At 35.0% G+C, this 27,952-nt stretch overlaps 1 protein-coding gene across 1 annotated transcript; it reads right to left on the minus strand.

Moving 5' to 3' along the window:
* Nucleotides 1-346: 346 nt before the first annotated feature.
* Nucleotides 347-27,703, minus strand: LOC142355267 (MFS-type transporter SLC18B1-like). The gene is made up of 8 exons (XM_075407475.1): nt 27,502-27,703; nt 26,032-26,218; nt 14,034-14,634; nt 7,032-7,184; nt 4,448-4,753; nt 3,987-4,072; nt 3,129-3,384; nt 347-450 (listed from the first exon to the last, which is right to left on the minus strand). The coding sequence occupies exons 3-8, from the start codon at nt 14,356-14,358 to the stop codon at nt 347-349; spliced, it is 1,230 nt and encodes a 409-aa protein (XP_075263590.1). The 5' UTR covers nt 14,359-14,634; nt 26,032-26,218; nt 27,502-27,703.
* Between the last annotated feature and the right edge of the window lie 249 nt (nt 27,704-27,952).

Below are 27,952 nucleotides of genomic sequence, written 5' to 3' on the forward strand. Positions count from 1 at the left end.
AAAAGCTCCAGCTTTTGACATTCTCTTTTAATGAATTCACACAGCTTTCGTCCTCGTTTCAATTTATTAATATTTATTTACGCATCAGTCTCATGTAAATTTGGGCCAACATAGTCGGCTTAATGCAGCACGCTTCCAGCGGATATCGTCCGGTGAAATTGAGCAGATCTTAAGCTTTTACTATTAATTCCTATGCGTTTTTATACCAAAACTCTACGTTTCTTTTACTTTGAATAATAATTGAACCAGTTTTTATAGGGGTTAAAAATGAGACAAAATAATCAGGATTGATTAACTTTTCGGACAGATTAACTAAATAAGTGGTTGAAAAATGTATGTTGTTTCTTTAGACAGCACCTTTGATTTTGTTGTTGTCGTCATAGCCCATAACATATGCCATTCTTTCGAACACCAATTGGCCAGTCACAAAACTCGCTCCACCAGTCAGACCTTTTGAAATTTGTTCTTTTTTTGATCTTGTTCTCATTTTGATTCTTGACATGCATTGCCATTTCTGCAAATTTCAATGTTTCAAATTTAAAATATATATGCCCTATGATAGAAACTCTATTCCGAGAGAAAAGAAAAAAGGAATAAAAAACATCATGGCACACATAAATCAACAAAAAATTGTTGAGTTTTTACAGTTTTTCTTTGCTTTTAAGTAGGACAAGAAATCCGTAGTTTTAATTTGTTCTTAGAGGTACATTTTGGAAAATCCTGAATAGAGGCTACCATTTTCATAGTCGTATTGGGATTATTCAAATGCCAACCCCTACGTCACGTCACCTTATTCACTTTCAGACAGTTTCAATTTCTTTAAATTTCTCTTAGATAATTGAACGGCTAATTTTCTAACAAACGAGGTTCGGCCCAAGCATTTCTTTCAAAAATTTTTTTTAACCTCCTACCCGAAAATAGTTTCACGTGGACGCAATTAAATGAAGTTTCACCTGCTAAAAAAGCAGCAACAAACACACAAAAAACAAGAAGACATTATATTATATTAGTTCAGTTTTCTATTTTCATGCAACTGGGCAACCAGCTTTTATAAAAGTTTGATATCCGCTCCTATTGGTTGATAGATCTAAACGTAATTGCGATGTTTTTGATTATGAGGTGAGAATGAAATTCTGTAATGCAATATCATTGAGAAAAAAAGATTTGATCATTGTGTGTGATTCTATATTCAGTTGTCACGAATTCGAATGGGCGGCTATGATATGGTCAAAAGATATAACAAGAATAAAAGTGTTTGAAGTAATGTAGAAAAAAGCGTTTTTTATAAATATATACTACAAGAACGCTTTCTTCTAGGACGATTCAAAAAATTTTCTTCAGGATTGTTACATTGATGCTTAAAAATCTTTTATGCTTTAAAAAATGATTGTTACATTGATGCTTAGAGACTTGCACGTTTACAAAAAAAATTATTAGTGTATTTAATCTACTAATAGAGTAGTTCAGATTGACCTGATCAAATATACAGTTAAAAGACAAGCATTTTAAGGTATACTTTCTAGTCTGTACTTTCGAACGTGCTAACGTGTTAATGTTTTGTACATTGAATCTTTACCCAATGATGAATAAAAAGGAGAACAAGAAAACAATATCGAAATATACATTAAAAAGATCTAAATTGATTTGTTTGGTAGAAAAAAAACTTTTTGATTGAAATCATAGGTGCAGCTTATTAAAATTTGTGAGTTCATATCCAGATCATAGTGTGTTCACCAGACGTTTGTGCGCTTTTGTTAGGAATTTCATACGTTCACCAGATTTTTTTGCGTTTATGTTCAGACATTCGTGCGTTCATCAGACTTTCTTGCATTCGACAGATTTTCGTGCGTTCCCCAGACTTTGGTGCTTTCATCTCCAGATTTGCGTGCGTTCAGCAGGTTTTTGTGCGCTAATATTCACATTTTTGTGCATTCATCAAACTTTTATGCTTTCCCCAGACTTCTGTGCTATCACATTAAGACTTTCGTGCGTTCATCAGAATTTCGTGCCTTCACAAAATTTTTTGTGCTTTCATGTTCAGAATTTTGTGCGCTCATGTACAGACTTTCATGCGATCAGAGTTAGAGAAACTGCAACTTCATATAACTTGAATACTTGATATTAGCATAATTTATTCGATTTGTATGTACTTCTTCAAAATCTGTAACTGTTTAATAAAGTTTTGAATAACATTGTCTGAACTTAAAAAAATCGCAAAACATCTTTTTTTTTCGCTAAATATCATATACTTCAGACTTTTCCATCCTTTAGATTGAAAAACATGAATATGTTTTTTTAACCTCGGCACAAGAAGTAAAAGCTTCAAAAACAATGCAAAAGACTGAGTGCAATTCTTTTCGTATTCCACATTTTGCTATTTATTTTGAAGTCAAGTGATTTTCGGCTTTGAGCATTGAAGGCTGCCACTTGAGTTGGTACTCTGGGGTAAGAATGCTATAACTCATCTTTTAGATATTATTTTTTAAAACAAAAACATAGTGCGTTAGTGTCCTAGCTTTACATACGTTCATGTTCAGACTTTCCTTCGTTTTTCGATCTCTGCAGACTGCTGACCCACTCGTGTGTTTATCTTTGGGACCTCAACTTGGGACCTCAACTCTTTGGGACCTCAACTGGGACCTCAACTTGGGACCTCAACTTGGGTAGCTTTTCACTGTTATTTTGTTTCCATCCTCAAAAAACCGAAATAAAGGCGGAGAAAAAATATTTTCTCCATTTTTTGATTTATGCTTGACATTTTTGGTTAGCACGATTTCCGGGAAACTAAATCCACGTTAAGTTTTGAATGGAGCTGCAAGTTAAAAGCGTAAACACTAGGTATAAGTTTTTAACGTTCTGAAATGTACAAAAGTCAAGCCATAATTGATGTGGGATAAAAATAAAAAGTTCGATTTTGGATACTGCTCGCAAAAACAAATAACGTTATTTATACGCTGCTATTTGTTGATAGGTAATATGCAAAGCTCCAGTAGTAAAAGAAACGTCGCGAAAATTGTTCGAATAAGTTTTATCTGGAGAAAGCGCAACGCTACCACAGTTGCTTTCATTTTTTCTTTGCACTGTTTTCTTCAATTTCGATCTAAATTTCATAAGAACAAGATTTGTACCCTGAACACCAAGTAAGCCGAGTAACCAAAATGGCGATTCAACTCGTTTCCATACCAGCGGAAGAAACATTAAGAAGAATCCAAAGCTGGCAAAGATGGGAGAATACGAGTATATCTTCCCCCCGTGACCTCTGTCAACAAGGGCTCCAAAAAATGGGGATCCAATAGCATACATTGAAGAGAGAAGGAGAAAATAATACCCAGATGTGTCTCCGTTGATTCCAAAATAAATTTTAAGGTACGGGGATACGGCCACCTCATCAATTGCAAGCAATCAGTTAGTGATGAAGTTAAAACTCAATTTTTAAGAAATAAATTGCACAGTTACGGAGTAATTCCATGCAAGAATACCCAATAACCCAAAAAACCCACAATGCCAACTTACACAATGCCATAAAATTCAATATAGGTCAATTAATTCCTTTTGATGGTCTCCATCAGTTTTTCGATTACAAATTCGAATTTCTGTATGTACAGCCGCAGAATTTTTCAAAAAGGATTCTGAAGTTGCTAATAAAACTTATGAAGCAAGAGACTTATGGAAAGACTTTTACTCGACTCAAGATAACTATGAAAAGACCCTGCTTGACACAAAATATCTATAAAAAGGTTTTTACTCGAACCAAGGAAAGAATTGGCAGGAATTATGAAAAGAATTAGCCTCAACTTTAACAAGAGTCCTCGACCGTGTAATTTCATTCAATATTTACCCCCTGGAATTATTAGGTCTTTTCATAAATTCTAGATCTAGACTAGGGTTTTACTCGCTCGTAAGTGGAGATAAATGATTACTGCGAACAAAAAAAATGGTTAAACTAATTGTTAACGAATTTTTTAATTGATTGCTTGTGAGGTGACCTCTATGAAACCAATGCTGCTTGACATGACAATTAGTGGAAGCATTGAGCCAATCATGAGAGGCCGCGTCATCAGATATATGAATCCTTAATCGGAAAGGGAACTTTTCCCTTTCGAACAAACAATAATCATACCACTCCCCATTTTCCCATTATTCATGAGTGGCTAGATTTGATGCACTCCATAACAGTAACTAATATATAGTGTGGATTATTATTGAGGATTATTATTCTAATAGAGGATATAAGAGCTCAAACTTCCGCCAAAAATTATCTATCCTGTTTCCGCCGCTCAAATAGGCATATAATTTTTACGCCCACCACCGCACGTGCTATTTCTCACATAGAAAAGTGCCTTATAACAACTTATAGTTTATTCATTGAAACAGTGGTTGCAGGGGGGGGGGTTCAAACAAATCTAAATTCAGATCCCAAAAACATACTAAGGAAAAGTTTCCTATCCTTGTTCTTCGTCTTCCTCTTCATCTTTTACACCATCATTCTCATTTCGATTTGACCTCGGTAACAATTCTTGCGTCGACTTGTCGATCGTCTCAGATCCACTCCCACTTTCTTCGATAGTGCCCAAAGTTTTGGACTGCAATTTGTCCGGGGTCTGGACCACATTCATGACCGTGTTGGGCAAAAGGGGACAAGTGAGGAAAAAGAAGAAAAGCTCCACCAATCCGGAGGCGAAAAATGGCAAAGAGTATCCACCTAATGAGTAGAGGGCACTTCCAAGAGACGGTCCAATCATCTGACCCACACCTGTTGAGTGGAAACAAACGCAGGGTTCCGGTAATGCGTAATATCGTTCTTATTATCATTGTTAATTTGATTGAATTGAGTCATTTATTGTTACATCATTTATTGGAGAGGTTGATTTAATACCTATTTAATACCTTTAATGAAATAAATAAGAACAACTTGAAATGAAAATTTGATATTTTAAAACAAAAATAAACAAAGAAGAAAGAGAACCGTTTTTGATAATTTTCGCCTCTAGGTTAGTCTAGTTTTGATGTAAGTGGTTTGCAATCTGTAGCCGACATCAAAAAATGGTTGAAACTTTTGCTTAACAAGTTAATTAGAACACAGTAGTATCAGAATAATAATTAACCTAACCTACAAAACATTATGGAATAAAATGGACAGAAATGATTCCTCAATCGGATAAATTAATCTAATTACGGCTTCATTCATTCATTTTTAGGATTTTTAATATACAAGTTTTTACTAAAGACCAATGTGCAGAAAAATATGCCCAATATTGTTCTACTCAGAAAAACTTAATTTTGTTTTAAGTTTTTGAATGAATTTTTAATTTTTTGTTGAGTTAATATGAACTTTTTTAGACAATTTTGGAATTTTTTGCCAGATTGTTTTAGAGATCATGACAGTTAACACAACAAGAGCTTGTTAAATTGGTTAAAGGAAGAAAAAAAAATAAATTGAAGCTAGAATTTGAAACTGACCTTCTAGCAAAAAATTTTCAACTTGTTAAAAACCATAAAAAAATCACTGAGGGTGAAACTCAGCTCAATTCGCTCTGTAAACCACAGTTCTGAAAGTTTTTCCATTTATAACAGTCAGAAAAAAAGAGTATAAAAATTAATTACATCAAGACTCACTACTTAATCAAGACTCACATTAGCTATCAGCAGCAGTAGACTGATCACATAGGTAGCGGGTGGGGTATGAAACAAAAACATGAAAAGTTGAAGCCAATTTTTGCAACTACTCGAAGCAAAAATTGGTCAAAAATTTAATAGATAATAGACAATTACGAAAAGAACGCTAAGGGTGGTACTGTAGGTCCGCATGACGCACTCTTAAGGGCACTCCATCAATAGATCCTACATTTCCAGAGCTTAAAAAACAAAACAGAAACGCCGTTGATTTTTTTTGTTAAAAAATGAGCACTGGCAGAATTTCAGGTAAGTTCTTCAACTATGCCAATATATTTGTCACAATTTTCCTCTCCCATAACTTTTAACTAATTAGAATAAAGCAAATGCATAATTTTAAATTTTTTTTTCTGTTTTCTTTTTTCCGAAGCAAATTTTTTATTGCCCAGATATTTTCGACAAATGATAACTTTTTAAAAGTTTTGAAAAAAAATAGTACATTTTACGTTGTAATTACGCAATTTTTTAAATAGAGAGAGTTCTGAAGAACACTTGAGTACTTTATTGCGTAAGTTGGATTTTGAAGTACACATATAAGTGTTGAAGCAAAGTTTGATACACCCTGATAAGAAACATACTAAAACTTGATAAATCTTGCCAAGATTTTAAGTTGACACTTGCCATGATAGTATCAAGACTTGTACGAGCTTGCAAGGACTTTCCTTGGGTATCCTGATATGAAACAAAATGATAAGAATCCGCAGTGAACACAGATTTTTTGTGCTTTATATTTCCGAAAGAGGTAACCTGGAGCCTATTTGTGGGTTATCTATAATGTATTCTAAATTTTCAGGTTTTCAAGCCTGAAAACTGGGACTGATTCACTTTACCCTTACTTTATATTTTGAGTTCACATGAGATTTTTGTGGGGACAAGAGACATTGAGCAGCGATCAAAGATAATAAAAGATGTTATCATGATTTGTCAAGATTCTGTGAAGAGCTATCGAGAAATTTTCTTTGTTGATCGTGATAAGATCTTACCAAGGTCTTTTCAAGATTTACCATGAAGTGTTGGCATTTCAAATTCTTGGCAATATGTTTCAAGTTTTAAAATATCATGCATGTCTTATCAAGGTGTATCAAGTTTCCATTCACTGGGATTCGCCTACAAATCTTTGACTCAAATTTTTCAGCCAATGATTACAAAAATTGCCCTTTATTGCGTTCATTAGAAATCGGTAAAAATAATTTACAGCTACTTGAATGCGGGAAAAAAATATTTTCTTCGAAAAAATGGCAACTCAAACTATAAATTGGTAAACATTAACCAGTATCTCTTTAGGGCAACCAAATTTCTAAAAGAACCATTTTATTTGATAGAAATTACAACTATGTAATGATGACCGCAACCCGTGCCTAAAACACACTGAAGGGCACTGGTGACAGTTCCCGACCAATTTGGAAAGAGAGGTAGCAGTAAACCCAGACCACTGGACCATATCATGCAGCAACAAGCACCACTCACAGCTCTGATCATCATACACACTGTTATGAAAGGCCACCCTCCGCCTGCAATTCAGCACGTGAATAAGGTACACGCAAAGTTGGGTCAAGTTTGAACAACAAAAATTAACAAATTGTGAGAATTCTTTCTTAAATTAAGCTTGAAATAAGTTTTAAAAATTGACAGGTATGGGCGAAATTCCATATCCCTAGTTGAGTAGACTCAAAAAAACGACGAAAAGATACATCTTCGGAAATTCGGTTAAGAACGTAGAAAACTTCAGTACGTTGGGCTTGTTCGGTGTTGTCGGTTTCAAACGTAAGAAGGATTCGGATTTGGATGTAAGAAAGATATTCTGACACAGTAAAAACCCCTTAAATAATGTAGAAAGTTATTGAAAATTCTTCTTTAGCTTGTTCACGAAAGTAATTGAACAAATAAAAATTTCTTGGTTACTTTTGAATTCAAAATTGTAACCTACTTGTTGAACTTTCATGTGAATTCTGTTGATTAATTCATGTTCACTGAATTTTGACATACTCTCTTGTAAGGTATAAGCAATGTTTTTGACGGTTAGTTACGTTTAAAATCAAACATGCTGACCATTTTTTGTTCAGTTTGCTTAACTAATCTGCTTGTAAAACCCAGAATAAATAATTTCACCGTGTTTCTCTAAATTACAGGGAATGTACGTTATGTTTAAAAAATGACGACATTGAATCTCTCTTACGTATACAAAACGACAATACCCAGTCTCTCTTATAATAAATATCGAACAAAAACTACGAAACCGACAAGCAAAATGTAAGGGCTTTCATCCTTTTTGGATAGAATAAGACGACGATACTGACAATTTCTGATGTGTGAAAACCGGAGATTTCTCAACTACCGATTCCATACCCGATGAGTCATGGAAAAACTTGAAGTTATCTTGGAGGCTATCTCTGCGAGTTACTGAATAGGGAGGTTATATTGCTAGGAAGCCTATTGCAATCAACTTGAATTTTTGCATGAATAACAGGAAATGATCGTTTTCGACTTCAATTTTTAGGAAAAACCTCTTTATTTGGTCTTTTGACCGGTGCGATGTTTTTTTCAACTGTTATATATATATATATATATATATATATATATATATATATATATATATTATACTGCTGGTCCGTACATTATATACTTAAACGATAGGGTTAATCGCGAGACCACATGTATAACTTGTGATTTCAACTCCTAGTTCTACTCTTGGTATATAGTTGAGTATTAAAGAAAGTTAAATGCAAATATGAATTAATAAGTTATGTTAAATAGCATCAAATATGAACCGAGCATTAAGGGATAGAATAGTTAAAGTTATTAAGATTGAGATAACACTAGTTAGCACATGTTGAAATATTCTAACTTAACTTGAAACTTAGATAGAATTTAAGAGATGATAATTTATGACTTAGAGAAGTTAAGCTGACATTTCCTGCTTTCCACAATCGTGCTAAGTTAATATTTTCTGACTTAGAAAGTTCTTAGTTAAGGACTTGTCACGATATATTCTAAGTTAAAATCTATCTAAAATAAGCTGAGATTTAAGCAGAGGAGCAATACGGGAGTATGATTTAAATCAGAAGTTATCGGGGACCATTTAATACTTGCATTTTTAGACTCCTTTTTTACTTGCGGATACGTGGTTCTCTAGTATCCTGTTGGATAGAGATAGCAGTGTCGACAGAGTTACCAAGGTTAAGTTGGTGTTCTCTGTGTGGCGTGACAGCATCACGTCATGGTTTTCTCAGTTTAAGTTAGTGATCTTAAAATAGTAGTTTATTTAAAACTACTTAGTAATTTGTTCACACGTTAAAATGGACTTTGTCCAATTCCAGTTTGTTCTTCACGAACTATAATGTAAATTCTCAAAATAGCGCTAATATTATGAAATAGTGTTACTGAGTGTAGCACACTTCAGTACATCCCATCCCGGTCAATAATCAAAACATCAAATTTTACATAATTGAATAAATTATTTAGCTTAATTTTATAATAATTAAGCATTAAATGTTTATGAGATTGATTACTTGGTTAGAGTTCTAAAGTTCATCATAGCTTCTTGTTTTTTGAGTTTTTCTCTTGAAGAAGGGTTGACGACGTCCTGAGATACTAAGCTTTACAAAATAATATGTCCAATATTTTTGGTGGTCGTCGTAGTTGACCGTTTGAAGTTTTTCTATAAAAGTTGTTTTGTTTATACATCTGAAGCTGGGTAATAAGTTGAGGAATATGCTGGTTTATTTAATGGTCTATAATTACAAGCAAGGTAAATGAATAAGGATATTAAAATGACTGCGCACAACACCATGAGGGCTAGTGTTGCTCAAATAACTGCCCAAATAAAGAAAGAAGTTTCGTAATTCATCTTTATTTGAGTTTTGTTGAATAAAAAAATAATCGGAGTAAGCTTTGAAGTTATAATTTAAGGAATTAATGTTTAAACTTGGTTGAACATCTTGAATTATCTTCATGAAGTAATTAATTTTGCTTTTTGTCTTCAATTCAAAATAAATAACAATATCTCTTTGTTCTAATTTTTCAAGAAATAGAATAACTTCGGCTTGAAATTCGGGTTAAAATAAATCAGAGATTTTGTGAACTTTATCGTTAAAAATATTTTGTTTAGATAAGTTTATCCATGCAGAGTCAACATGTTCAGAAAATTGGCAATAATCTCTAAACCATTCGGTATCAGCGCCTCCTTCCAAATATGTATTCATTTTGAATGTTGTAGTAATTCAACTTTTGTGTCATTAGCAATGGTGAGAATGAAGAGAAATTAATCCTTGAAGGTAATTGACTGCAAAGTTCAAATAGTATTTAAACTATAAATGGCGGATGGCGATCCAAAAAATCTGTTAAGGAAATGTTGTAACATTGTATGTAAAGATTTATAGATCCGTAATTCGGTCATCACCAAAACTAAAGTATTAATTCAATTAAGTGAGCGGTCGAAAATTTAGATTATTGATGTTAAGATTTTCTTCTGTATGAATAAGCTTTAGAATTTCAAATAAATCGTACTCAGGAACTTGATGAAAATAAACTACAAATTTATTGGAATTGTTATCTTGCAAGAATAAGATAATTTCTTGTAACTCAATGTCCAATGAACTGACACTGGAGTATAGAATTTACTTCCAACTAAGAACGTTTTCGAAGTTTTAATCACAATATGTTTTGAAATACTTAACGTCTACTGAAAGATTGTAAGACATTAAATAGATTATTGAATTCGATGGAACAGACTTCGAAGTTAAAATAACTTTATTGGGAACAAAATCAGTTATTTGATGATAAGAACCGACTCATTGTTGACTATAAATTGCGAGTAAGCGTTTGATCGAAGAATTAATCAAATTGACTCTAATAATTAAGCGTTAAAACGAATGTATTAAACCAATAATTTTCCTCACCGCCGGAGAAAGAAGAGGAAGAAGTAATGAAGGAAGTACTGAACATCAACAACCACAAATTTATCTATTCCATTCCGTGAGTGCTCAACGTGAAGAGAGGAGGATATGGAGTTGAAGCTTCAGATTTGCGATCTCCTGATGGAGCTCAGTAATCCGTTGTTCGAGCTGTTGGGTGCGTTGCCTTTGTGTCAGAAAGTTTTGTTTTACTTGATAAGTGAAGTTATCAAGCTGAGGAGTGAGATTTGCTGTAATATTGCCAAACGGGACTTGTATTGTTTTTCCTTGTAGAGTGTGATTAGTTAGTAGATAAGATTTCTTGTGCGACAAGTAACCAATGAGACTGAATCTGTTGATATTGGGTTGCAACTGTTAGATTAAATTCGAATAGTAGTTTGGGTGTCCACTAAAAGCGGGGGTTTTAGCTTGTATCTCAGCTTGATGTTGTTTTTGTAGTCGGTCTTGCAGTGGGGTAGTTGTGTACTGATGAAGATTAATAAAGTTTGGTCGTGACGACTGAGTAGTTGTAGTGTTTGATAAGACATTGGGTACCGTACTGTTTGTCTTGGGTATATTTATGTCTAGCGGTGTCGCCGGGCTGAATGTCTCTCTAATGAAGTGTTTACGTGGTTGTTTCTTTCAAATTGTATCTGCGGTTTGAGTTCTCAGTTTAGATGATGTAACTGTTGTTGATGAATTTGCACTAGTTGCTTGAGTTTGTACTGCTGAAATCTTGATGAGTGAGAGAAAAGTTGTAGATGGGGTAACGTGAGTTGTGGGTTGTACTAGTCGGTCAAGTTGTTTAACTCCAGATTGAGGTTGAGAAGTTGATTGTGTATTGTAATCGGGCCAACCACTTGAAGGTTTCTTCCTAATGACTGGTATCAATTCGTTAGGGATTGAAGAAAATTCCTGAAAAATCAAGTATTCTCTACTCTTTTTCTATTCTAAGAGTATATTATTTGAAGTTATTTTGCAAGTATTCTCTTTTTTATTATTTTTTTGTATTCTCTTTCGAAGTGAATCAGTAGTAAATATGAAGTCAGTCTGTATTATATGATCATCATATAGTTTGATTATATAAGAATAATAGAGGAACTTTATAAATTCATCTTTTAAAGTATTCCAATTTGTAGCATCTGTAACTTCGCTCTAAAACCATTCTAGTGCGGTATCAGTTAAAAGTGAGATGAATAAGGATTGTTGCCTTTTATCATAGCTAGTTTTTGCAGCGGGTGCTGTAGGCCTAGTTCCCAGTGAAAAGAGTATTTTGTTTTCAAGAGAAATCCAAAAAGAAGTGGCGTCCTGATTAGGATCATTACCTGAGAAAGATACAAGTGAATGATTTGGTTGTGTTATGGGAGTTTCAGGTGGGGGAGTAACGGCAGGTGGAGGAGTACTACCTCCAGGACTGGTCATTGCTTAAAAGACTGAAGTTATTGTATTAAAACTATTAATAATAGAGGAAAAGTTTAAATCAAATTCAAATAAGAAGTTAAGTGAGAAGCCTTTTGAATAGTTAAATCACACAAGTTAGTCTAATGGCCTCTCTATGTTAGTTGAACAAGTTAAATTGAAATATCCTCTCTATTTTAAGTGAACAAGTTAAATTGAAATATCCTCTCTGGGACCACCATTTATACTGCTAGTCCGTACATTAGATACTCAAACGACGGGGTTAACCGCGGGACCACCTGTATAACTTGAGAGCTCAACCCCTAGTTCTACTCTTGGTATATAGTTAAGTATTAAAGAAAGTTAATTGCAAATATGAATTAATAAGTTATGTTAAACAGCATCAAATATGAACCGAGCACTAAGGGATAGAATAGTTAAAGTTATTAAGATTGAGATAACACTAGTTAGCACAGGTTGAAATATTCTAACTTAACTTGAAACTTAGATAGAATTTAAGAGATGATAATTTATGACTTAGAGAAGTTAAGCTGACATTTCCTGCTTTCCAAAATCGTGCTAAGTTAATATTTTCTGACTTAGAGACTTCTTAGTTAAGGACTTGTCAAAAATATTCTAAGTTAAAAGCTATCTCAAGTAAGCTGAGATTTAAGCAAGGTAGCAATACGGGAGTATGATTTAAATCAGAAGTTATCGGGGACCAAATTGTGCTGGTGGTTGAGCGTGCAAGCTAAGCTCCTTTTATACTTGCGGACACGTGGTTCTCTAGTAACCTATTGGATAGAGATAGCAGTGTCGACAGAGTTACCAAGGTTAAGTTGTCGTTCTCTGTACGACGTGACCATATCACGTCATGGTATTCTCAGTTTAAGTTAGTGATCTTAAAAAAGTAGTTTATTTAAAACTACTTAGTAATTTGTTCACACGTTAAAATGGACGTTGTCCAATTCCAGTTTGTGCTTCACGCACTATAACGTAAATTCTCAAAATAGCTCTAATATTATCAAACAGTGTTACTATGTGTAGCACACTTCAGTACATTATATATATATATATATATATATATATATATATATATATATATATATATAATGACCGTTTCTAAAGCCAATTTTAGGAAATGCCGGATTTTTCCAAAGCTTTTCTGAGAGTAAGGTTTTATAACAATTTTACGAGGTAATAGGTGGTAATACTCTCGGTGTGATTTAATAATCTTAGATGAAAAATTTTTTTTCGATAAGATGCTCGAATTAAATTTGCATTAAAATATTAAGTCTAATGGATTCGATTTCGTTTTTAAATAGAAACAAACTTGACCATATTATATTGAACAAATGTAAATTCAAATCTGCAATTTCAGCCTTTTTGAAACATTTGCGAAAATCCAGGAAGACCAAAATACCAAAAGTGGTATAAACTGGTCAAAAACTATCCCATCCTTAGAAGATTTACTATTTCTCTGGTTACCACCTCAGACGTACTCATATCACTAAAAAGTTTCTTGACAAGATTAATGCATATGAGAAGACTTATAAAGCCTTATGACATTGAATTGAACTTCGTCATTAATAACCACATAGCAAAGGCAGAGCGAATCTTTTCGAAAAATCATAACTTTCCAAAGATATTTTTGCAAGAGTTTTGCTCATATTTCTGTTTCTGCAGACTTAGTTCAGTTTTGGGCTCTGCCATTTTGACTATAAATACACGGTCCAGCAATACGATTAAAGTACAGTGAATTAAAGTCTTTTCATGAGTCCAGTATGGCCTTTTCGTGTTACCGAATTGACCGTGGCCTTTTCTTACGTCGAGGCCACAACTAGGGGAACAAGCGAGTAGCGTGTCCCAAGTTCAGCTTTTTGCTCAAAATAAACATGAAAAGTTGTCGGTTTTCGTTGGTTTTATTTCACCAAATAATATCAAAGCCTTAATTTTTTGTCGGTTTCGGTGGTTTCCTTCGATCTTGAACATACGTCTGTTTCTGTCAATTTTCAAACATAATTAGCATCGTTTTTCCTCGGGTTTATAGCCTAGCAAAAATTACCCAACCTTGCGTGTAGCCCATTGCACCAAACAATAAATTAGAAGCAGCCGACAAAAATGCTCCAGCGCAGAAGAAAAATTTCTGGTTCTGCCGATCGATAATTCCACCGAAGACAAACACTGCAAATAAATTACCAACATCAAAAAAGGCAGTAATCACACCAACAAATGTCGTCGACGTATCGTGTTTGTAGCGAGCCTCTATTGGGAAAAACGGCCCTAGTAGAGAGTAGTTAACTCCTTCGCCCAGATAGAAAGTCAAGCCCAATAGTAGGGCAATAAATTTCCGGCAAACAGACTCGGATCTCTGCATATTTTGGGGGTTACTCATGCTTAACGCCCAGTGTTGGTTTGGTGGATAAAATGCTATCAAGGTTGCCACTTTCGATAAATTGTTCGTCTGGTATGCAAAATGCTGCCTCCGATACGATTGCAAATAAAATTGCTTTGAATCTTTTAAATTAAGTAAGGAAGTACGTTTCGAAAAATGGGCTGTAATCTGTTAACGTAAAGGAAATGGATCTTTAACGTAGCGAAAATCAATCTTTGAAGCTGGCCCAATAATTAACCCTATCTCGTCAATGTGACGCCTTGACTAGTCTGTGAACTGTCAAATAATTTGTAAATTGGTCAAACAACAATATAGATTACGCTATACTCGCAAAATTCAGATTCATAGCAACAAACATAGCAGATTGATATTGGACGATTTTACGCCAAAATAGGGAACAATCGGGGAAAATAATGGAAAAAAGCCAAAAAGCGCAATTAGGAGTAATTATTGACCATTCGTCTATTTAATTTGAGTCATGAAACTAATTTCGAAGCTCTTTGATTTATCTTTCTGTACTGAACGACTGGGATTAGTTTAGTTCAGTTGCTTTTTGTGCTGGATGAGACCAGATTTGGTCACGCAAATTATAACGATTTCGGAAAAGCAATACTATTCGAAAAAAATGGGCCGCAAAATTTGTACAATCACTAACTTTGTGAAATTGATCGTTCACTATTTTTAGTGCTCTCATCGAACGTGATAATTCTTTGTTATTTTGTTGCCGATTTTTGTCTCTGCGCTTCTGCCTGTCATAATTCGTTATGATCAAAACTTGATCTTAAAGATGATTTATAAACTGAACTCCAAATCAAAGAACTTTTTTTATCAAGTAAACAGAAACTTAGACCAAGAAACGACTAGAAACAGACATGAAACACAACTTAAAAACGTAGCAGGAACAATCCTCGTATAGAATCCAAACAAATGAATTAAAAAAGAAGTACTACTGTACCTGACAAGTAGATTAATTGAAAAATGCCAACCAAAATAATAACAATCTCAAAAGTTGAAACTAAAATCAAACAAATTAAACAAATCTATAATCAATGCTAAAAATCTTGAAGCTTTAACCCTGAAGACCAAAATTTTTCCGTTTAAAAAACTCAATAATCTGTTTAAGCATACGTCTTAAAAGATGTTCATTGGCCAATAATCATTGTAAAAATCAAGAAAAATGGCCAAAACAAAAAAAATTGATAAGTTCAAAATTTGAAAACTTCAATTTCGCAATATTTGAAAACATCAAACTCGCAATATTAAAACGTTCAAAAAGTTTTTGTCTCTGGAACCTACCAAGTAACACATCTGCAAGACTTAAAATTTCATTTGGCCCGTAAAGGTCGATAAACTTAGAATAGACAAAAAAAATTGAAAACAGTTGCAAATTTTAAAGAAATACTGTTAGTTTTGCGACATTATTTTCCTCAGAACAATTCCATTGTCTCCAGAGGCAATCCAGTAAAACAGATTCACTCTTTAAAAAGTTTCATTGGCTCATAGGGATTTATAATTTAGGAACATGACATTAATAAACCGAAATTTGAAAAAGATTTCAAATTTCATTGGCAAATTTGCATTATTTCGTGATATTGAAATTCAGAAAACCATTCCACTGTCATTAGCAACTACAGGGTAAGCTATTTTCAATCACTAGAGGAGCTTACCTAGCTGATGATGAGGCAAAAAAGGGTAAAGAAAAAGGTTTATCAATCTGGTGAAGTTTAAGTCGGAAAAACTTTCAAGATTCAGAAAAAATTGCATCTCCGTTATGTAATATTTTTTCTAGTTCTCAGTCTTAGCTTTCAGCCCTTTGAAGATTATTAGTTATAAATATTTGATAGAATGGTTGTTGGCAAAACAAAACAATTATCGTCAAATACGTCATAATTGCATCCTTGCCTAATACTCGAGAAAAACTAAGTGAGTAAAAATTAAGCAGGGAAATGTTTTTAGACCACCAGGACCAGAGCCGTACACGAAACAAGAAACTAGATGTAAACTTAGATGAGGCTACTTAAGGTGGAAATTAGATAAGAGCATCGAGCACCATAAGCGGCTATGGTCATAATCACGCCGTCACCAGAACAAAAAAAAACTGAGAAAACATTTTTGTAGAAACTTAATCACAATTATTTATATGGACAACCGTTCCAAGTTACTTTGGAGCCCTCCCTTCAATTTTGAGCGATCTAATAAAAACAGATCTAATAAAAAATTTAACAAGAGACTAAGTCGTTGATTGAACAGGTTGCTACCCTTAAGTTTTGAAATCGTTCATATAACAAGCTGAAAATGGAAGCTCAGACCGATGAATTAAATATCGAGAGAATTTCGACAAACTGCCGCAAAAACTTCATACGATGACGAAAATTTGCTACTGGAAAAAGGTTCCATCTAAGGTAGCGCAAACGGTTCTCTTTTGAGTACTTCGAGTCAATGCACTTTTACACCGCCAAACGAAGAAAAACAGAGCCGGATAATAAAATTAGCAAACACCACAAAACAATTGTTGATTAAGCGCTCATTTTTAACTTGAAACTAAAAATTGAAACAACAAAATTGATCCAATTAACTCGATTTCGAAAACCAGTAGTTCGATTAAATAAAATATCGTAAAAAACAGCACTCATCAAAAACCCTTTTTTAGGCAAATGGACAATACACTCCAATCTTGATTTCTTTAACCTGGAATCATTAAAATCACTGATCGAATTTTCAAAATTTCAAACATTAAAAACTTGTGTTTCGTAGACGATGCTGGACCATCAGATTCAACCCCCCCCCCCCCCCACCAACAAGAAGGATCTCACCAACTACACCAGACCCGACAAAAGATAACACTCCAACAACGAGCAATAAATTGTACAGTGACGCATGCGCAATCTCCAAAACTGATACGAAAAAACTTCTCGCCAGCCTAACATCAAAAGACCCGGTCTTGAATTGCATTCTTATCGACCAACAAGAGAAATGCGAGAAAATACTTATCTACTGACACGACTTACACGTGAAAAGCGGCTGTGTCGGCATCGAAAATGGCATCTCTATCCGTATTGGAATCAAGTATTCATACATTGACGCCGTACACTGCAAAGACGCAGGCGGCTGGGACAATCTGGACATGAGATTCACGCCTGAAGCCGTACATCAACAAGAATAACCTGCAAAAGACATCCAAATGCAATTGCTGCATAAAGTTACTTAGAAAAAACTAACCCCCCATCATTTTCGTTCTCTAAATATCAACCACTAAATGGACTTCGGCTGTCCGGTTTATATCAAAATGTTCTAAGAAAGTTATTCTTCATCCGGAATCAATGGCTGCTCGAGATTTTTAACCGGTGAAGCATTAGAACACGAAAACCTAAAGAAGGTACACATACTTCTATAAATTTTACATGGCGTGCTATGCGCAATTAAATAACAGAATGCACGATGCTAAATCAAACAGCAAATAAAAAGGTTTTGTAGACACAAAAAAATAAATTAATTGAACCGACAAACACAATCGCAGAGCTATTGGATTGGTTGAAGAGATATTCGTGGTACAATAGTACATGTTAGTCTGGGGGCTATTGATTTGGTGCAGCTAATCAAGTTCATTTTAGTTTAAATCAATTTAGTTCATTTTCATTTACCATTATTTCATTCATCATTTAGTTCATGTTCTGAAGATCAAATCTTATGTTTTCACAATTTTAATTTTGTTTACATCCTGTGTATGATATCTTTTGTCTGTTCATGTTGTCTCGTGATTTTAAGTTGCCGCAATTGGAAATGTAATATTGTGAACAAACTGTTGATCAGTTTTAGTTAATCTTAATTTGGAATCATTCTGCTCATTTTCTGAATTCAATTTAGTTGTCTCTCTATTAAACTAGATTCCGCTCTGCAATAAGCCTTAATTTAGACGAGATACAAATTAAGCGTATTTCGATAAGCGAAATACCCATTCAAAAAGAGAACGAACTTTCGCTCCGCCAAATCTACAATAATTCTGTATTCAGATTATAAATTCAACAAGCATCAAAATTAAGTGTCATTTCGCTCCGCGAATAAACCCACAAATTGGAACACTAAGTTTGAATAAATCGGCACCGCGAATCAACTCAATCTACAGATTGCTAATCTGTACGACTTGGCGCAGCCAGCTCGAGAACTTCGAAAAACACCACTGTCGATAGAACCATTTTGGGAACGTCCAACGTCGGACCCACCAATCAGATGGGAAAAATAGCAAATCCAGGTCAAACTTGCGATCCTCGCACGTGAGAATATCACATTGGACACGCTGTTACAACCGAAACCTACGACGGTTCGACTACCAGCGGAACCAATGTACGAAACAGCAATTGAAGATTCAACAATGGAAACGGAGAGAAACGTCAGATACGAAACAGTCAATTGAAGTTGCAATGGGAGTTAAGATGTCAAAAGTTAGCAGAAGCGGGAGTACTATGCGGGGAACGGCCATGGAATCTTTGCGATCAAAAATGTGTGTTTCTTCTATACCTAAGCATTGGTACAGAGGGAAGACGTTTGCTAACACAAAAATTTCCTCATGATAATATCTATGATCTGTCTACCCTCAAACTTTAGGAGATGATGGAGATCGCCTTTATCCGTCCGCGAAATATCACATTCGATCGATTTGTGTTCTTTTCTCGAAAGCAGAAAAAGGGCGAAACAGTAGTGAACCGTGCATCAGTTGGACAATGTCGTGGTTGTGGTTAGTCTTGGACACCAACGCAACGCCAGGTTTGCTCCGCTATGGGTAAGAAATGTAATCACTGTGGTTTGCTCAACCACTTCGCAAAAGTATGTCGACGAAAACTTAACACTGTACGAAATACACAACAAAATAATCGTATTAATAATATCGGAACTGCTGAAACTACAGATCAAAATTCAGGTCAGGAAAGTCAAAACGTTAATTATATAAATTACAACGAGCAAATTAATTCGGATTATAATTCTTCGGACGACAATTACGTTGCGACAGTGGAAAATGCTAATTCACCGCAAGCAGCATTGAAAAATATGATGATAACGATCGGAAATACAGATTGTGATTTGCTTCTCCATTTCGGCAGCGGTTGCACTATTATTAATATGTCGCTTGCTAAAGAAATAATGTATAACTGTCCGCAACCACAATGGTCAGAGAAAAAAACATTAGAACTATAGTCTTTTTCTAATGACATTGTAAAAACTCTAGGCACTTTGAAAACGCCAGTTCGATGCAACCATTGGAAAATCCAGAAAGCAAAAAATACGGTCGTAGCTGATGGTTTCCCATCAATTCTCGGACGAGACGTTTTTGATCAATTAGGCATAAAAATATCGCAGAAACCTTGCCCGAATGTAGAAGTCAATAACATAGATCAAACTTGTGCGATTAAAGGTCGTTAGCAAAGGAATTCCCAGATTTCCCAGAATTCCCAGATTCCCAGCTTCCCGTTCTCACGAATCGGAAAATCTAAACATCACACGGTTAACTCAAAATTTCACAAAAATTATCGAGTAACACATCAAAAAGGAAGAAGTGCCAATACATCTTCAACCGAAAGTGAAAAATGAACTTGAAAAATTGCTAAACGAAAGACATATAGAAAAACTGACCAATTGTTCTGATCAATTTTTTATTTCTCCAATAGTCATTACAGTGAAAAAGGATCAGTCAATCAAAATAGCACTAGATTCCAAAGTTCTAAATAAAGCCATTCACAAAAACAAGTATCAAATGCCAAACATAGACTCGCTAATTCAAACGATTTCACAAACACTGTCAACGGCGCCGCAAGAGACTGCTTATTTTACAACTCTTGATTTGCAGTACGCTTATAGTCAACTAAAGTTACACAGTGATACGGCCCGCCATTGTAACTTTAATATCGTAAGCGGAGATATGACTGGCACATATCGCTTTAAAACTGGAATTTACGGTCTTACGGATAAGCCAGCTGAATTTCAAAAAGCTATTGATTGCACTCTCGCAGGTCTGGATAATACTTTCTATTTCTTGGACGATATATTGATAGTGAGCAGAGGTGGAATAGAAAAACATCTCGATTTAATACGGAAATGTCTAATAAAAATAGATCAAGAAAATCTCCGAATAAATCTTGCAAAATGTCACTTCGCAAAAGAAAAAGTCGAATGGCTCGGACACAATATTACACAATCAGGTGTAACTCCATTATCAAATAAAACGGATGCAATCGGAAAATTATCAGCACCTACAAATCTTAAAAAATTTTGATCGTTTATGAGTTCAGTACACCGTTTAGGAAAATTCATTCCAAATTGGTCACAACTATGCTACCCACTCCGACCTCTGCTTAAGAAAAAAACAAAATTTCTCTGGACAGGTGAGCATGAAAAACAGTTCTCATTTATTAAAGAACAAATTGCTCAAAACTACCAAAAAAAACATTTTAACCCGGAATTAGAAACGCGAATTAAATGCGACGCATCACGTAAAGGTCTGGGATGTGCATTAGAACAACGAACACCTAATGGTTGGCATACAGTAGCATTCGCGTCACGATTCTTGAATTCGGTTGAGGACAGATATAGCATAAATGAGCTCGAACTTTTGGGTGTTGTCTGGTCCGTGGAACACTTTAAATGTTATTTATTCGGCAAATCCTTTACTGTAATCACTGATCATAGGGCTCTTCTCTCAATTATGAGAGAGAACAGATCTAACAAATCTTATAATAGTCGATTGACACGTTGGGTAGATTGATTACTACCATTTGATTTTTCAATTTATCATCTCCGCGGCTCAAAAATGGGATTAGTGGATTATATCTCTCGCGACCCGCAACAAAAAGCCGTTAATATATCTACGTATGACGGGCAATTCATAGTAGCAAAATTGGATGTAATTAAACGCGGTGCGAAACGCTTCTTATTAAATGCAGAAAATTACGTCAATTTCTTAGCGCGAAATCCGCTTAAAAAACGAGCCTCAAATAATTCAAATTCCTCTAACAAATTATGCAGTGAATTCGCACCGCAAAATCCAGAATAGTCTACAATTACGAATAATGATAACTCAATTAACGAATTAACACCAAATAACTTAGACTCCAATATTCAAATCGAGACAGCTAACATTCCTCACTCGCTTTTTGCTTTAAATCGTTCGACCAAACAGTCGCTACCGAATTAAACAATTTCCAACGAATCGCAAACAAATTCAATAAAGTCTACATGATGTCTCAATCAAACTCCGACGATGAAACTTTGATGCAAGTCAAAGAATCGACGCCCTCAAGAGTACGATTTGCAGACGAAGCAGGACCGTCATCAGCCCAAACAGTACCCGCGACGCCAATCACCCCTACCACTGACACGACAACTGTTTTTTCGCCTTCAGTAGATGATCTTTATTTGGACTCTTTCAATTTGGCTCTCTCAAAGATCTTTTCCAGTTCCCTGATGGCTAGCCTTACAAGTAAGGATGCAATTCTGAAAAAGATACGAGATTGCATCCTGACCGAAAATGAGGACCGATGCAAGCAGATATCACCCTTTATACATTCCTTCTGGAAAGACCTAAATGTTAAGAATGGATGTGTCTGCATCGACGACAGGATAGCCCTTCCCCATGCCATCAAAGAAGCATACGTGGACGCCATCCATGCAACTCATCCTGGAACATGGGGGATGACCGATATGGCAACTCACGCGTGGTGGCCATATATGCACAGGGACATTGCTACAAAAACTGCAAAATGCAACCCCTGTGTCAAGGTTGGTAAAAATTTAAAATCTCTTATACCTGCTAATAAATGGGCACCATTAAAGTTATGCAAAGTTCCAAATGAAGAAATTCAAATTGATTTTGGAGGGCCAATTTATAATGAAAAAAATCAAGAGATTTACTTTCTTGCATGTATTGATCGATATTCAAAATTTCCAACAGCAGAATTATTTGATAGAGCTAATGCAGATAATATTTTGAAATTTCTTCAAGAATATGTTTTGCTACACGGTATAACCCGTACAATTAGATCGGATCAAGCTCGATGCCAAATGGGACAACAAGTTAAAACATTTTGTAGTCAAAATAACATACAGTTAATTGAAGCTCCAAAACACGATCACAGAGCAATTGGCTTAGTTGAAAGGCTAATTCAGACAACAAAGAATCGCTTAGCTTGCATTAAAACGGCGACGCGAAATCAATTTAATGTGAAAGCATCAATAAATTCAATAAATTGTCAGCTCCGAATATGCCGTCAAAAGACTATTAATATATCACCATTTGAGGCACATTTTTGTAGAAAGGCGAATACTCCATTAAGTAATATAACGACTAAACTGGACCCAAAAAGTCTAAACTACAAAAATATTTTAAATAAATATTTAGATTTGGAGACTGTCCAATGGGAGGAACTCATTGCTGATGAAAATTGGAACAATGAAGGACGCAGCGACACAGAAATTGAGATGAACAAAGACAGGCTGAGCAAAGATGCGACAAAAAGAAAAAACGAGGACCCGAACAAGGAATCAGGAGTGATTCCCCACACAGACGTTGGACAATCAGTACCACGAACAGAAGCTTCATTAGAAGTAAGACTTGCGAAAAAGAGACCGCGTACGAAACGATCAAAGAAAAGCATCGATGGCTTATACGACGTGTTGGCACCTGGATCTTCAGTAGTAAAAACGGATACATTCACCTCAGTCATTAAAGAACCAGGAAAAAGAGACGTAATTATCAGAATTTCAGACTTAGCGAAATTTGGTACAAAAGCCGAACATCAAACCGAACTACAGGTCTACGCAAATCGACGACCAAAGATACCAACGGGAAAAACAACCGAGGAACTGATCAGCCATCACGCGAAAGAAGTAGGGAAGAAGCTAGAGGGAGGAAAACGCATGAAGCACAGAGAATAAGCCGATGATGTCAGTACGGTTTCTTCTATGCATTCTAATGTCACACGCGCTCTTCGGGTACGAATGCCCACTAAACCAAAAAGATCGATAACAACAGCACCGCCAAAACAACCCGCCGAAATAAGAAGTGATTTCGCGGTGCCAATGGAGATGCCATCTACTTCAATTGTTATAGCGGAGCCACCTAGCAGACCCAAACGTAAATCCGCTACAAAAGCCTCAGCTGCATCAATTCCTTTAAAACGAAAACGTTCAACACCCTCGGTTACCAAATCAGATGAATCCGTCACATCAGTACAAACTTGTCCGCCTGCAACATCCAGTCCTGGTGTAATTGCGAGAAACAAAAAGAGACAAATCATCAAGCAACAACAAACCCAAAACAAATCGTTAATCTCCGCCATAAAGACAGCCGCTGCCCAAACCCAACAAAACGAATCTGACTTTACAGTCGGCCCATGTTCACCGACAAAGTCGTACCCTACAAAATTCTACGTCTCGCCCAATTACGAAGGACCAGAATCATCGATGACAGTCGGCGAGGCCGAAAGATATTATGAAAGTGATAGCGACTAAAACATTTAACCAAAAAACTGTTGACATTTAACAAATGAAACAATTCTGATTCAAAACATTATAGTATTAATTATTTAACCAGTACATATGTTATTAATTTTCTGATAAATAACTTTGTCATTTATTTTCGTCAAGGGGGAAATGTGGCACAATAGTACATGTTAGTCTGGGGGCTACTGATTTGGTGCAGCTAATCAAGTTCATTTTAATTTAAATCAATTTAGTTCATTTTCATTTGCCATTATTTCATTCATCATATAGTTCTTGTTCTGAAGATCAAATCTTATGTTTTCACAATTTTAACTTTGTTTACATCCTGTATATGATATCTTTTGTCTGTTCATGTTGTCTCGTGATTTTATGTTGCCGCAATTGAAATTGTAGTATTGTGAACAAATTGTTGATCAGTTTTAGTTAATCTTAATTTGGAATCATTCTGCTCATTTTCTCAATTCAGTTTAGTTGTCTCTCTCTTGAACTAGATTCCGCTCTGCAAAAAGCCTTAATTTAGACGAGATACAAATTAAGCGTATTTCGATAAGCGAAATACCCATTCAAAAAGAGAACAAATTTTCGCCAAATCTACAATAATTCTGTATTCAGAATATAAATTCAACAAGCATCAAAATTAAGTGTCATTTCGCTCCGCGAATAAACCCACAAATTGGAACACTAAGTTTGAATAAATCGGCACCGCGAATCAACTCAATCTACAGACTGCTAATCTGTACGACAATATTTCAGCTTTTAGAACAACGTTTGACTTGAAAAGAAAGAGGCAGCACAAAATACATTTAACCTCGAGACCAATTCTGAAAAAAATTAGATATGGCAACAGTACGATAGGACCAACTGGTCCATCAAAAGAAAGGGCAAGACAAGACAAAAAGCAACAGCAAATATGAAATAGATTGGGACGGGACCCACAAAACATAGTGAGTCGTAAAAATAACGATTCACTTTGCCAATTTTAGGTTACTTGATACTGAGATTTTTTTTCACTACCAGTACGAAAAACGGAAGCATCGCTATAGTTAAATCTTGTCAAAATAAGCCAGAAAAATCATCAAAGAGAAGCCTTGATAGGTTTTACTATAGTTTGCCCCGATTCAGCAATTATAAATTTCCACAAACTTGCCTCAAAACACTCGGGTAAGCTAAACTTGGGATAAAAGAGAAGAAAAATCTGATTGAGCACATAGAGCGAATCGTCAGCCAAATGTCCCTACGGTGAAGCTATCGTAGAAATAAAAGCAGTACAATGGCAGGACATCAGAAAGAGAAACCAATGTTTTGTGAAAGACAACGTGAGCTGCGCACGTGATTGGGCTTCGATCTTAGTAAAAGGGGTCAAATTCCAAACATTTAAAATTAGAAGGAATCCTGATTTTGCTTGCCCCTAAAACTCTAAAACAATTAATTGCAGAACAGTGAAACTACTTAATTAGATTAATAGCAAAAGATTGTGCCGATTATTGGGAATTTTAAAAAATATTATGGAAAACGATGTTTTTTAGGCCAAAAGAACCAGAACTGGCCTTTCATAGTAGCAAGAACTACCTCGTCATGAAAGCTTGACTTATCGGCACTTAACATATGATTCCGGGTAACAATAAATTTTCAATTTTATGTTGTATTATGCAATCACCATTTTATATTTATATATAAATAATGAATGATGTCAAAGTATGATGCCAATTTTCCTAAATTTCTAAGGTGAACTTAAATATATTTATATCATAAAGTTTTCTTTTAAGTTTAACACATTTTCAAATGCTCAGTTTGAAGTTTAACTTCAAACAGATAAAATCTAAGCGCAATGCAATTAATGATTTACGATCAATGATTTACGAGATCTGTCACAAACTTGCTGTCAATCTGGTTTAAAATAAGCCGGAAAAACAATTCAAGATTCAGGTAAAAATCCCAATTTTACATAATAATTTTTCACTTCATTTTGTTTAACAGTTGATGAACATTTTTGATAAACAGTTGATGGAGTCATTGTTAACGAAGCCCAACAATTTTTGTTCATATGCGTGTGTGTGAATGTGTTCATTCAGTGCACACTGTTCCTCACCACTGACTACAACAAAAACTCTTTCGCCCAAAACCCTGCTAATCTTTTGTTTTGCGTATTAAACCCTACGCTTTTTTCTCAAGCCATACATATACCTTATTTTGAGTAACAACTGCACAAGCTTTAGCAGGAATTAAAATTGGGGTGAAATAATATGTGAAATTAACGGGATTAAATGATAGAGGGGTGAAATAATCGGAATGAAATGATAAAGGGGTGAAATAATCGAGATGAAATGATGAAGGGGTGAAATAATCGGGGTTAAATGATAGAGGAGGGAAACTATTAGAGGTGAAAAATCCGGACACCCAACATTATAATTTGAAAACCACAGGTACTCTGAAATCCGCGACAAAGCAAACCTTGCAGACAAAATTTGAATAAATAGATGTCTTTGAGATTTGAAAAAAATGGAAGTTAAATTCGTTACGTGATTGATGCTAATTTTAGCGACAGTAGCAATGCGTAAATCGGCGACTAATCTCCAAATCGCATTGCTATTTTTTGAACCAGTTTGTACCATTGCTTTGTCATCTCAATGGCTACGTTTTATTTAGTAATTATTCGATTTTTAAATTGTTACGTTTTGTTATTAATTAATCCGACCTAATAATTTCATAAAACCCCTCAGTTAAAACAAAACTCTTTTCAAATATAATTCATGAAGAGTAGAAGCAGCCGACATGAGGCGTGTGGAAAAGAGCGATAACATCAATCAAGGATTAAAAATAATAGAGTTGTCGCAATTTATGCACACCTGGAGTGCAAAAACTACCAACGTATATACCAGCGTTTGAGCATGTCAGACTTTTTCGCCCTCGCCCGGGTTGAGGTGTCAACGCTAAAAATCGCTAAAAAATGTGAGATTTGCGGTGAATGTGGTGAAAAGATGTAAGAATTGCGATTATTAGCGCTTAATGCGATAAATGCACTGTAAATTTTTTGCGGTGAATTTTCGTATTAATCGCGGTTTTTAGAGGTGAAGTTTTTATTTTAACCGCTTCTTGTTGGTAGCGGCGAATTGTTTTTTTCACCGCTTAAGTTGTGAAAAAAAGTTTCACCGCTAAAAACCGCAAATTTTACAAAATTTCAACGCATTTGCCTATCAAAACGTTTTTTGAATCTTATTTAAATTCACAAGAAATAACATTTATCTAAGTAACAGATGGGGCAGTGGAATAAAAAGTTGTTGATATGCAGGAGATTATTACCGGCTCGAACTGGTGTATGGCAGTTTCTTTTTTGTAAGAAATCCGGTGAATGCGGTGAAAATAAAAATTTGACCGCTAAAAATTACAAATCTTACAAAAATCCACTACTAAAAACCGCAATTCTAACAAGAATTCGCTGCTTTTACAGCATTGATCGCAAAAAGATGCGGGCGCTTTGCAGTGAAATTTTTTTTTCACCGCTCTTCACCGCAATTCTTACATTGTTTCTTGACCAAACCTCGACCCGGGCGCTTACTTTCCTGATCTTAATACATGCGTGCGGAAAGAATTATCATGCGGAATGAGTATATATATTCAGTGCCATACGGTTTTAGTCGACCACTAATTTTTGACCTCTAGTTTTTTTAAATAAATGATAGGAACGGGGAAATGTTTATTTCTTGAGCTCAGATAGGCCACGATGACCGCCCTTTAAAGAAGGTCAAATGCACAATGGTAATACTAACAATTATGATACTAAAGAGTAAGAGAATTACTTTTTAACCCAATTTTGGCTTAAATCTCAATTAAGTAATTAATCTTAATTGTGTTTTTTTTTTACAAGTGTACTGGTCAGAAAGAATGGAAACCAATAGTCAATTAGAAAGATTAGAATCAAAACTAGGCACGTGAGCTTAACTACATTGTCCAGTTGCGTGTACGGTTCAGTTCGAAGTCTTTAGGAAAACGTCAATCAGAAGATGCATGATTGATTACACATTGCTCCGATTATCTTAAGTAAATAACCAAATTCCATCTATAATGGTACGTCCGGTTCTCACAATCTCAGCTTCTAATTTTGTCA

This window comes from Convolutriloba macropyga, unplaced genomic scaffold, assembly GCF_964194025.1.
Source record: "Convolutriloba macropyga unplaced genomic scaffold, txConMacr16.3 SCAFFOLD_1133, whole genome shotgun sequence".
Taxonomy (NCBI): domain Eukaryota; kingdom Metazoa; phylum Xenacoelomorpha; order Acoela; family Convolutidae; genus Convolutriloba; species Convolutriloba macropyga.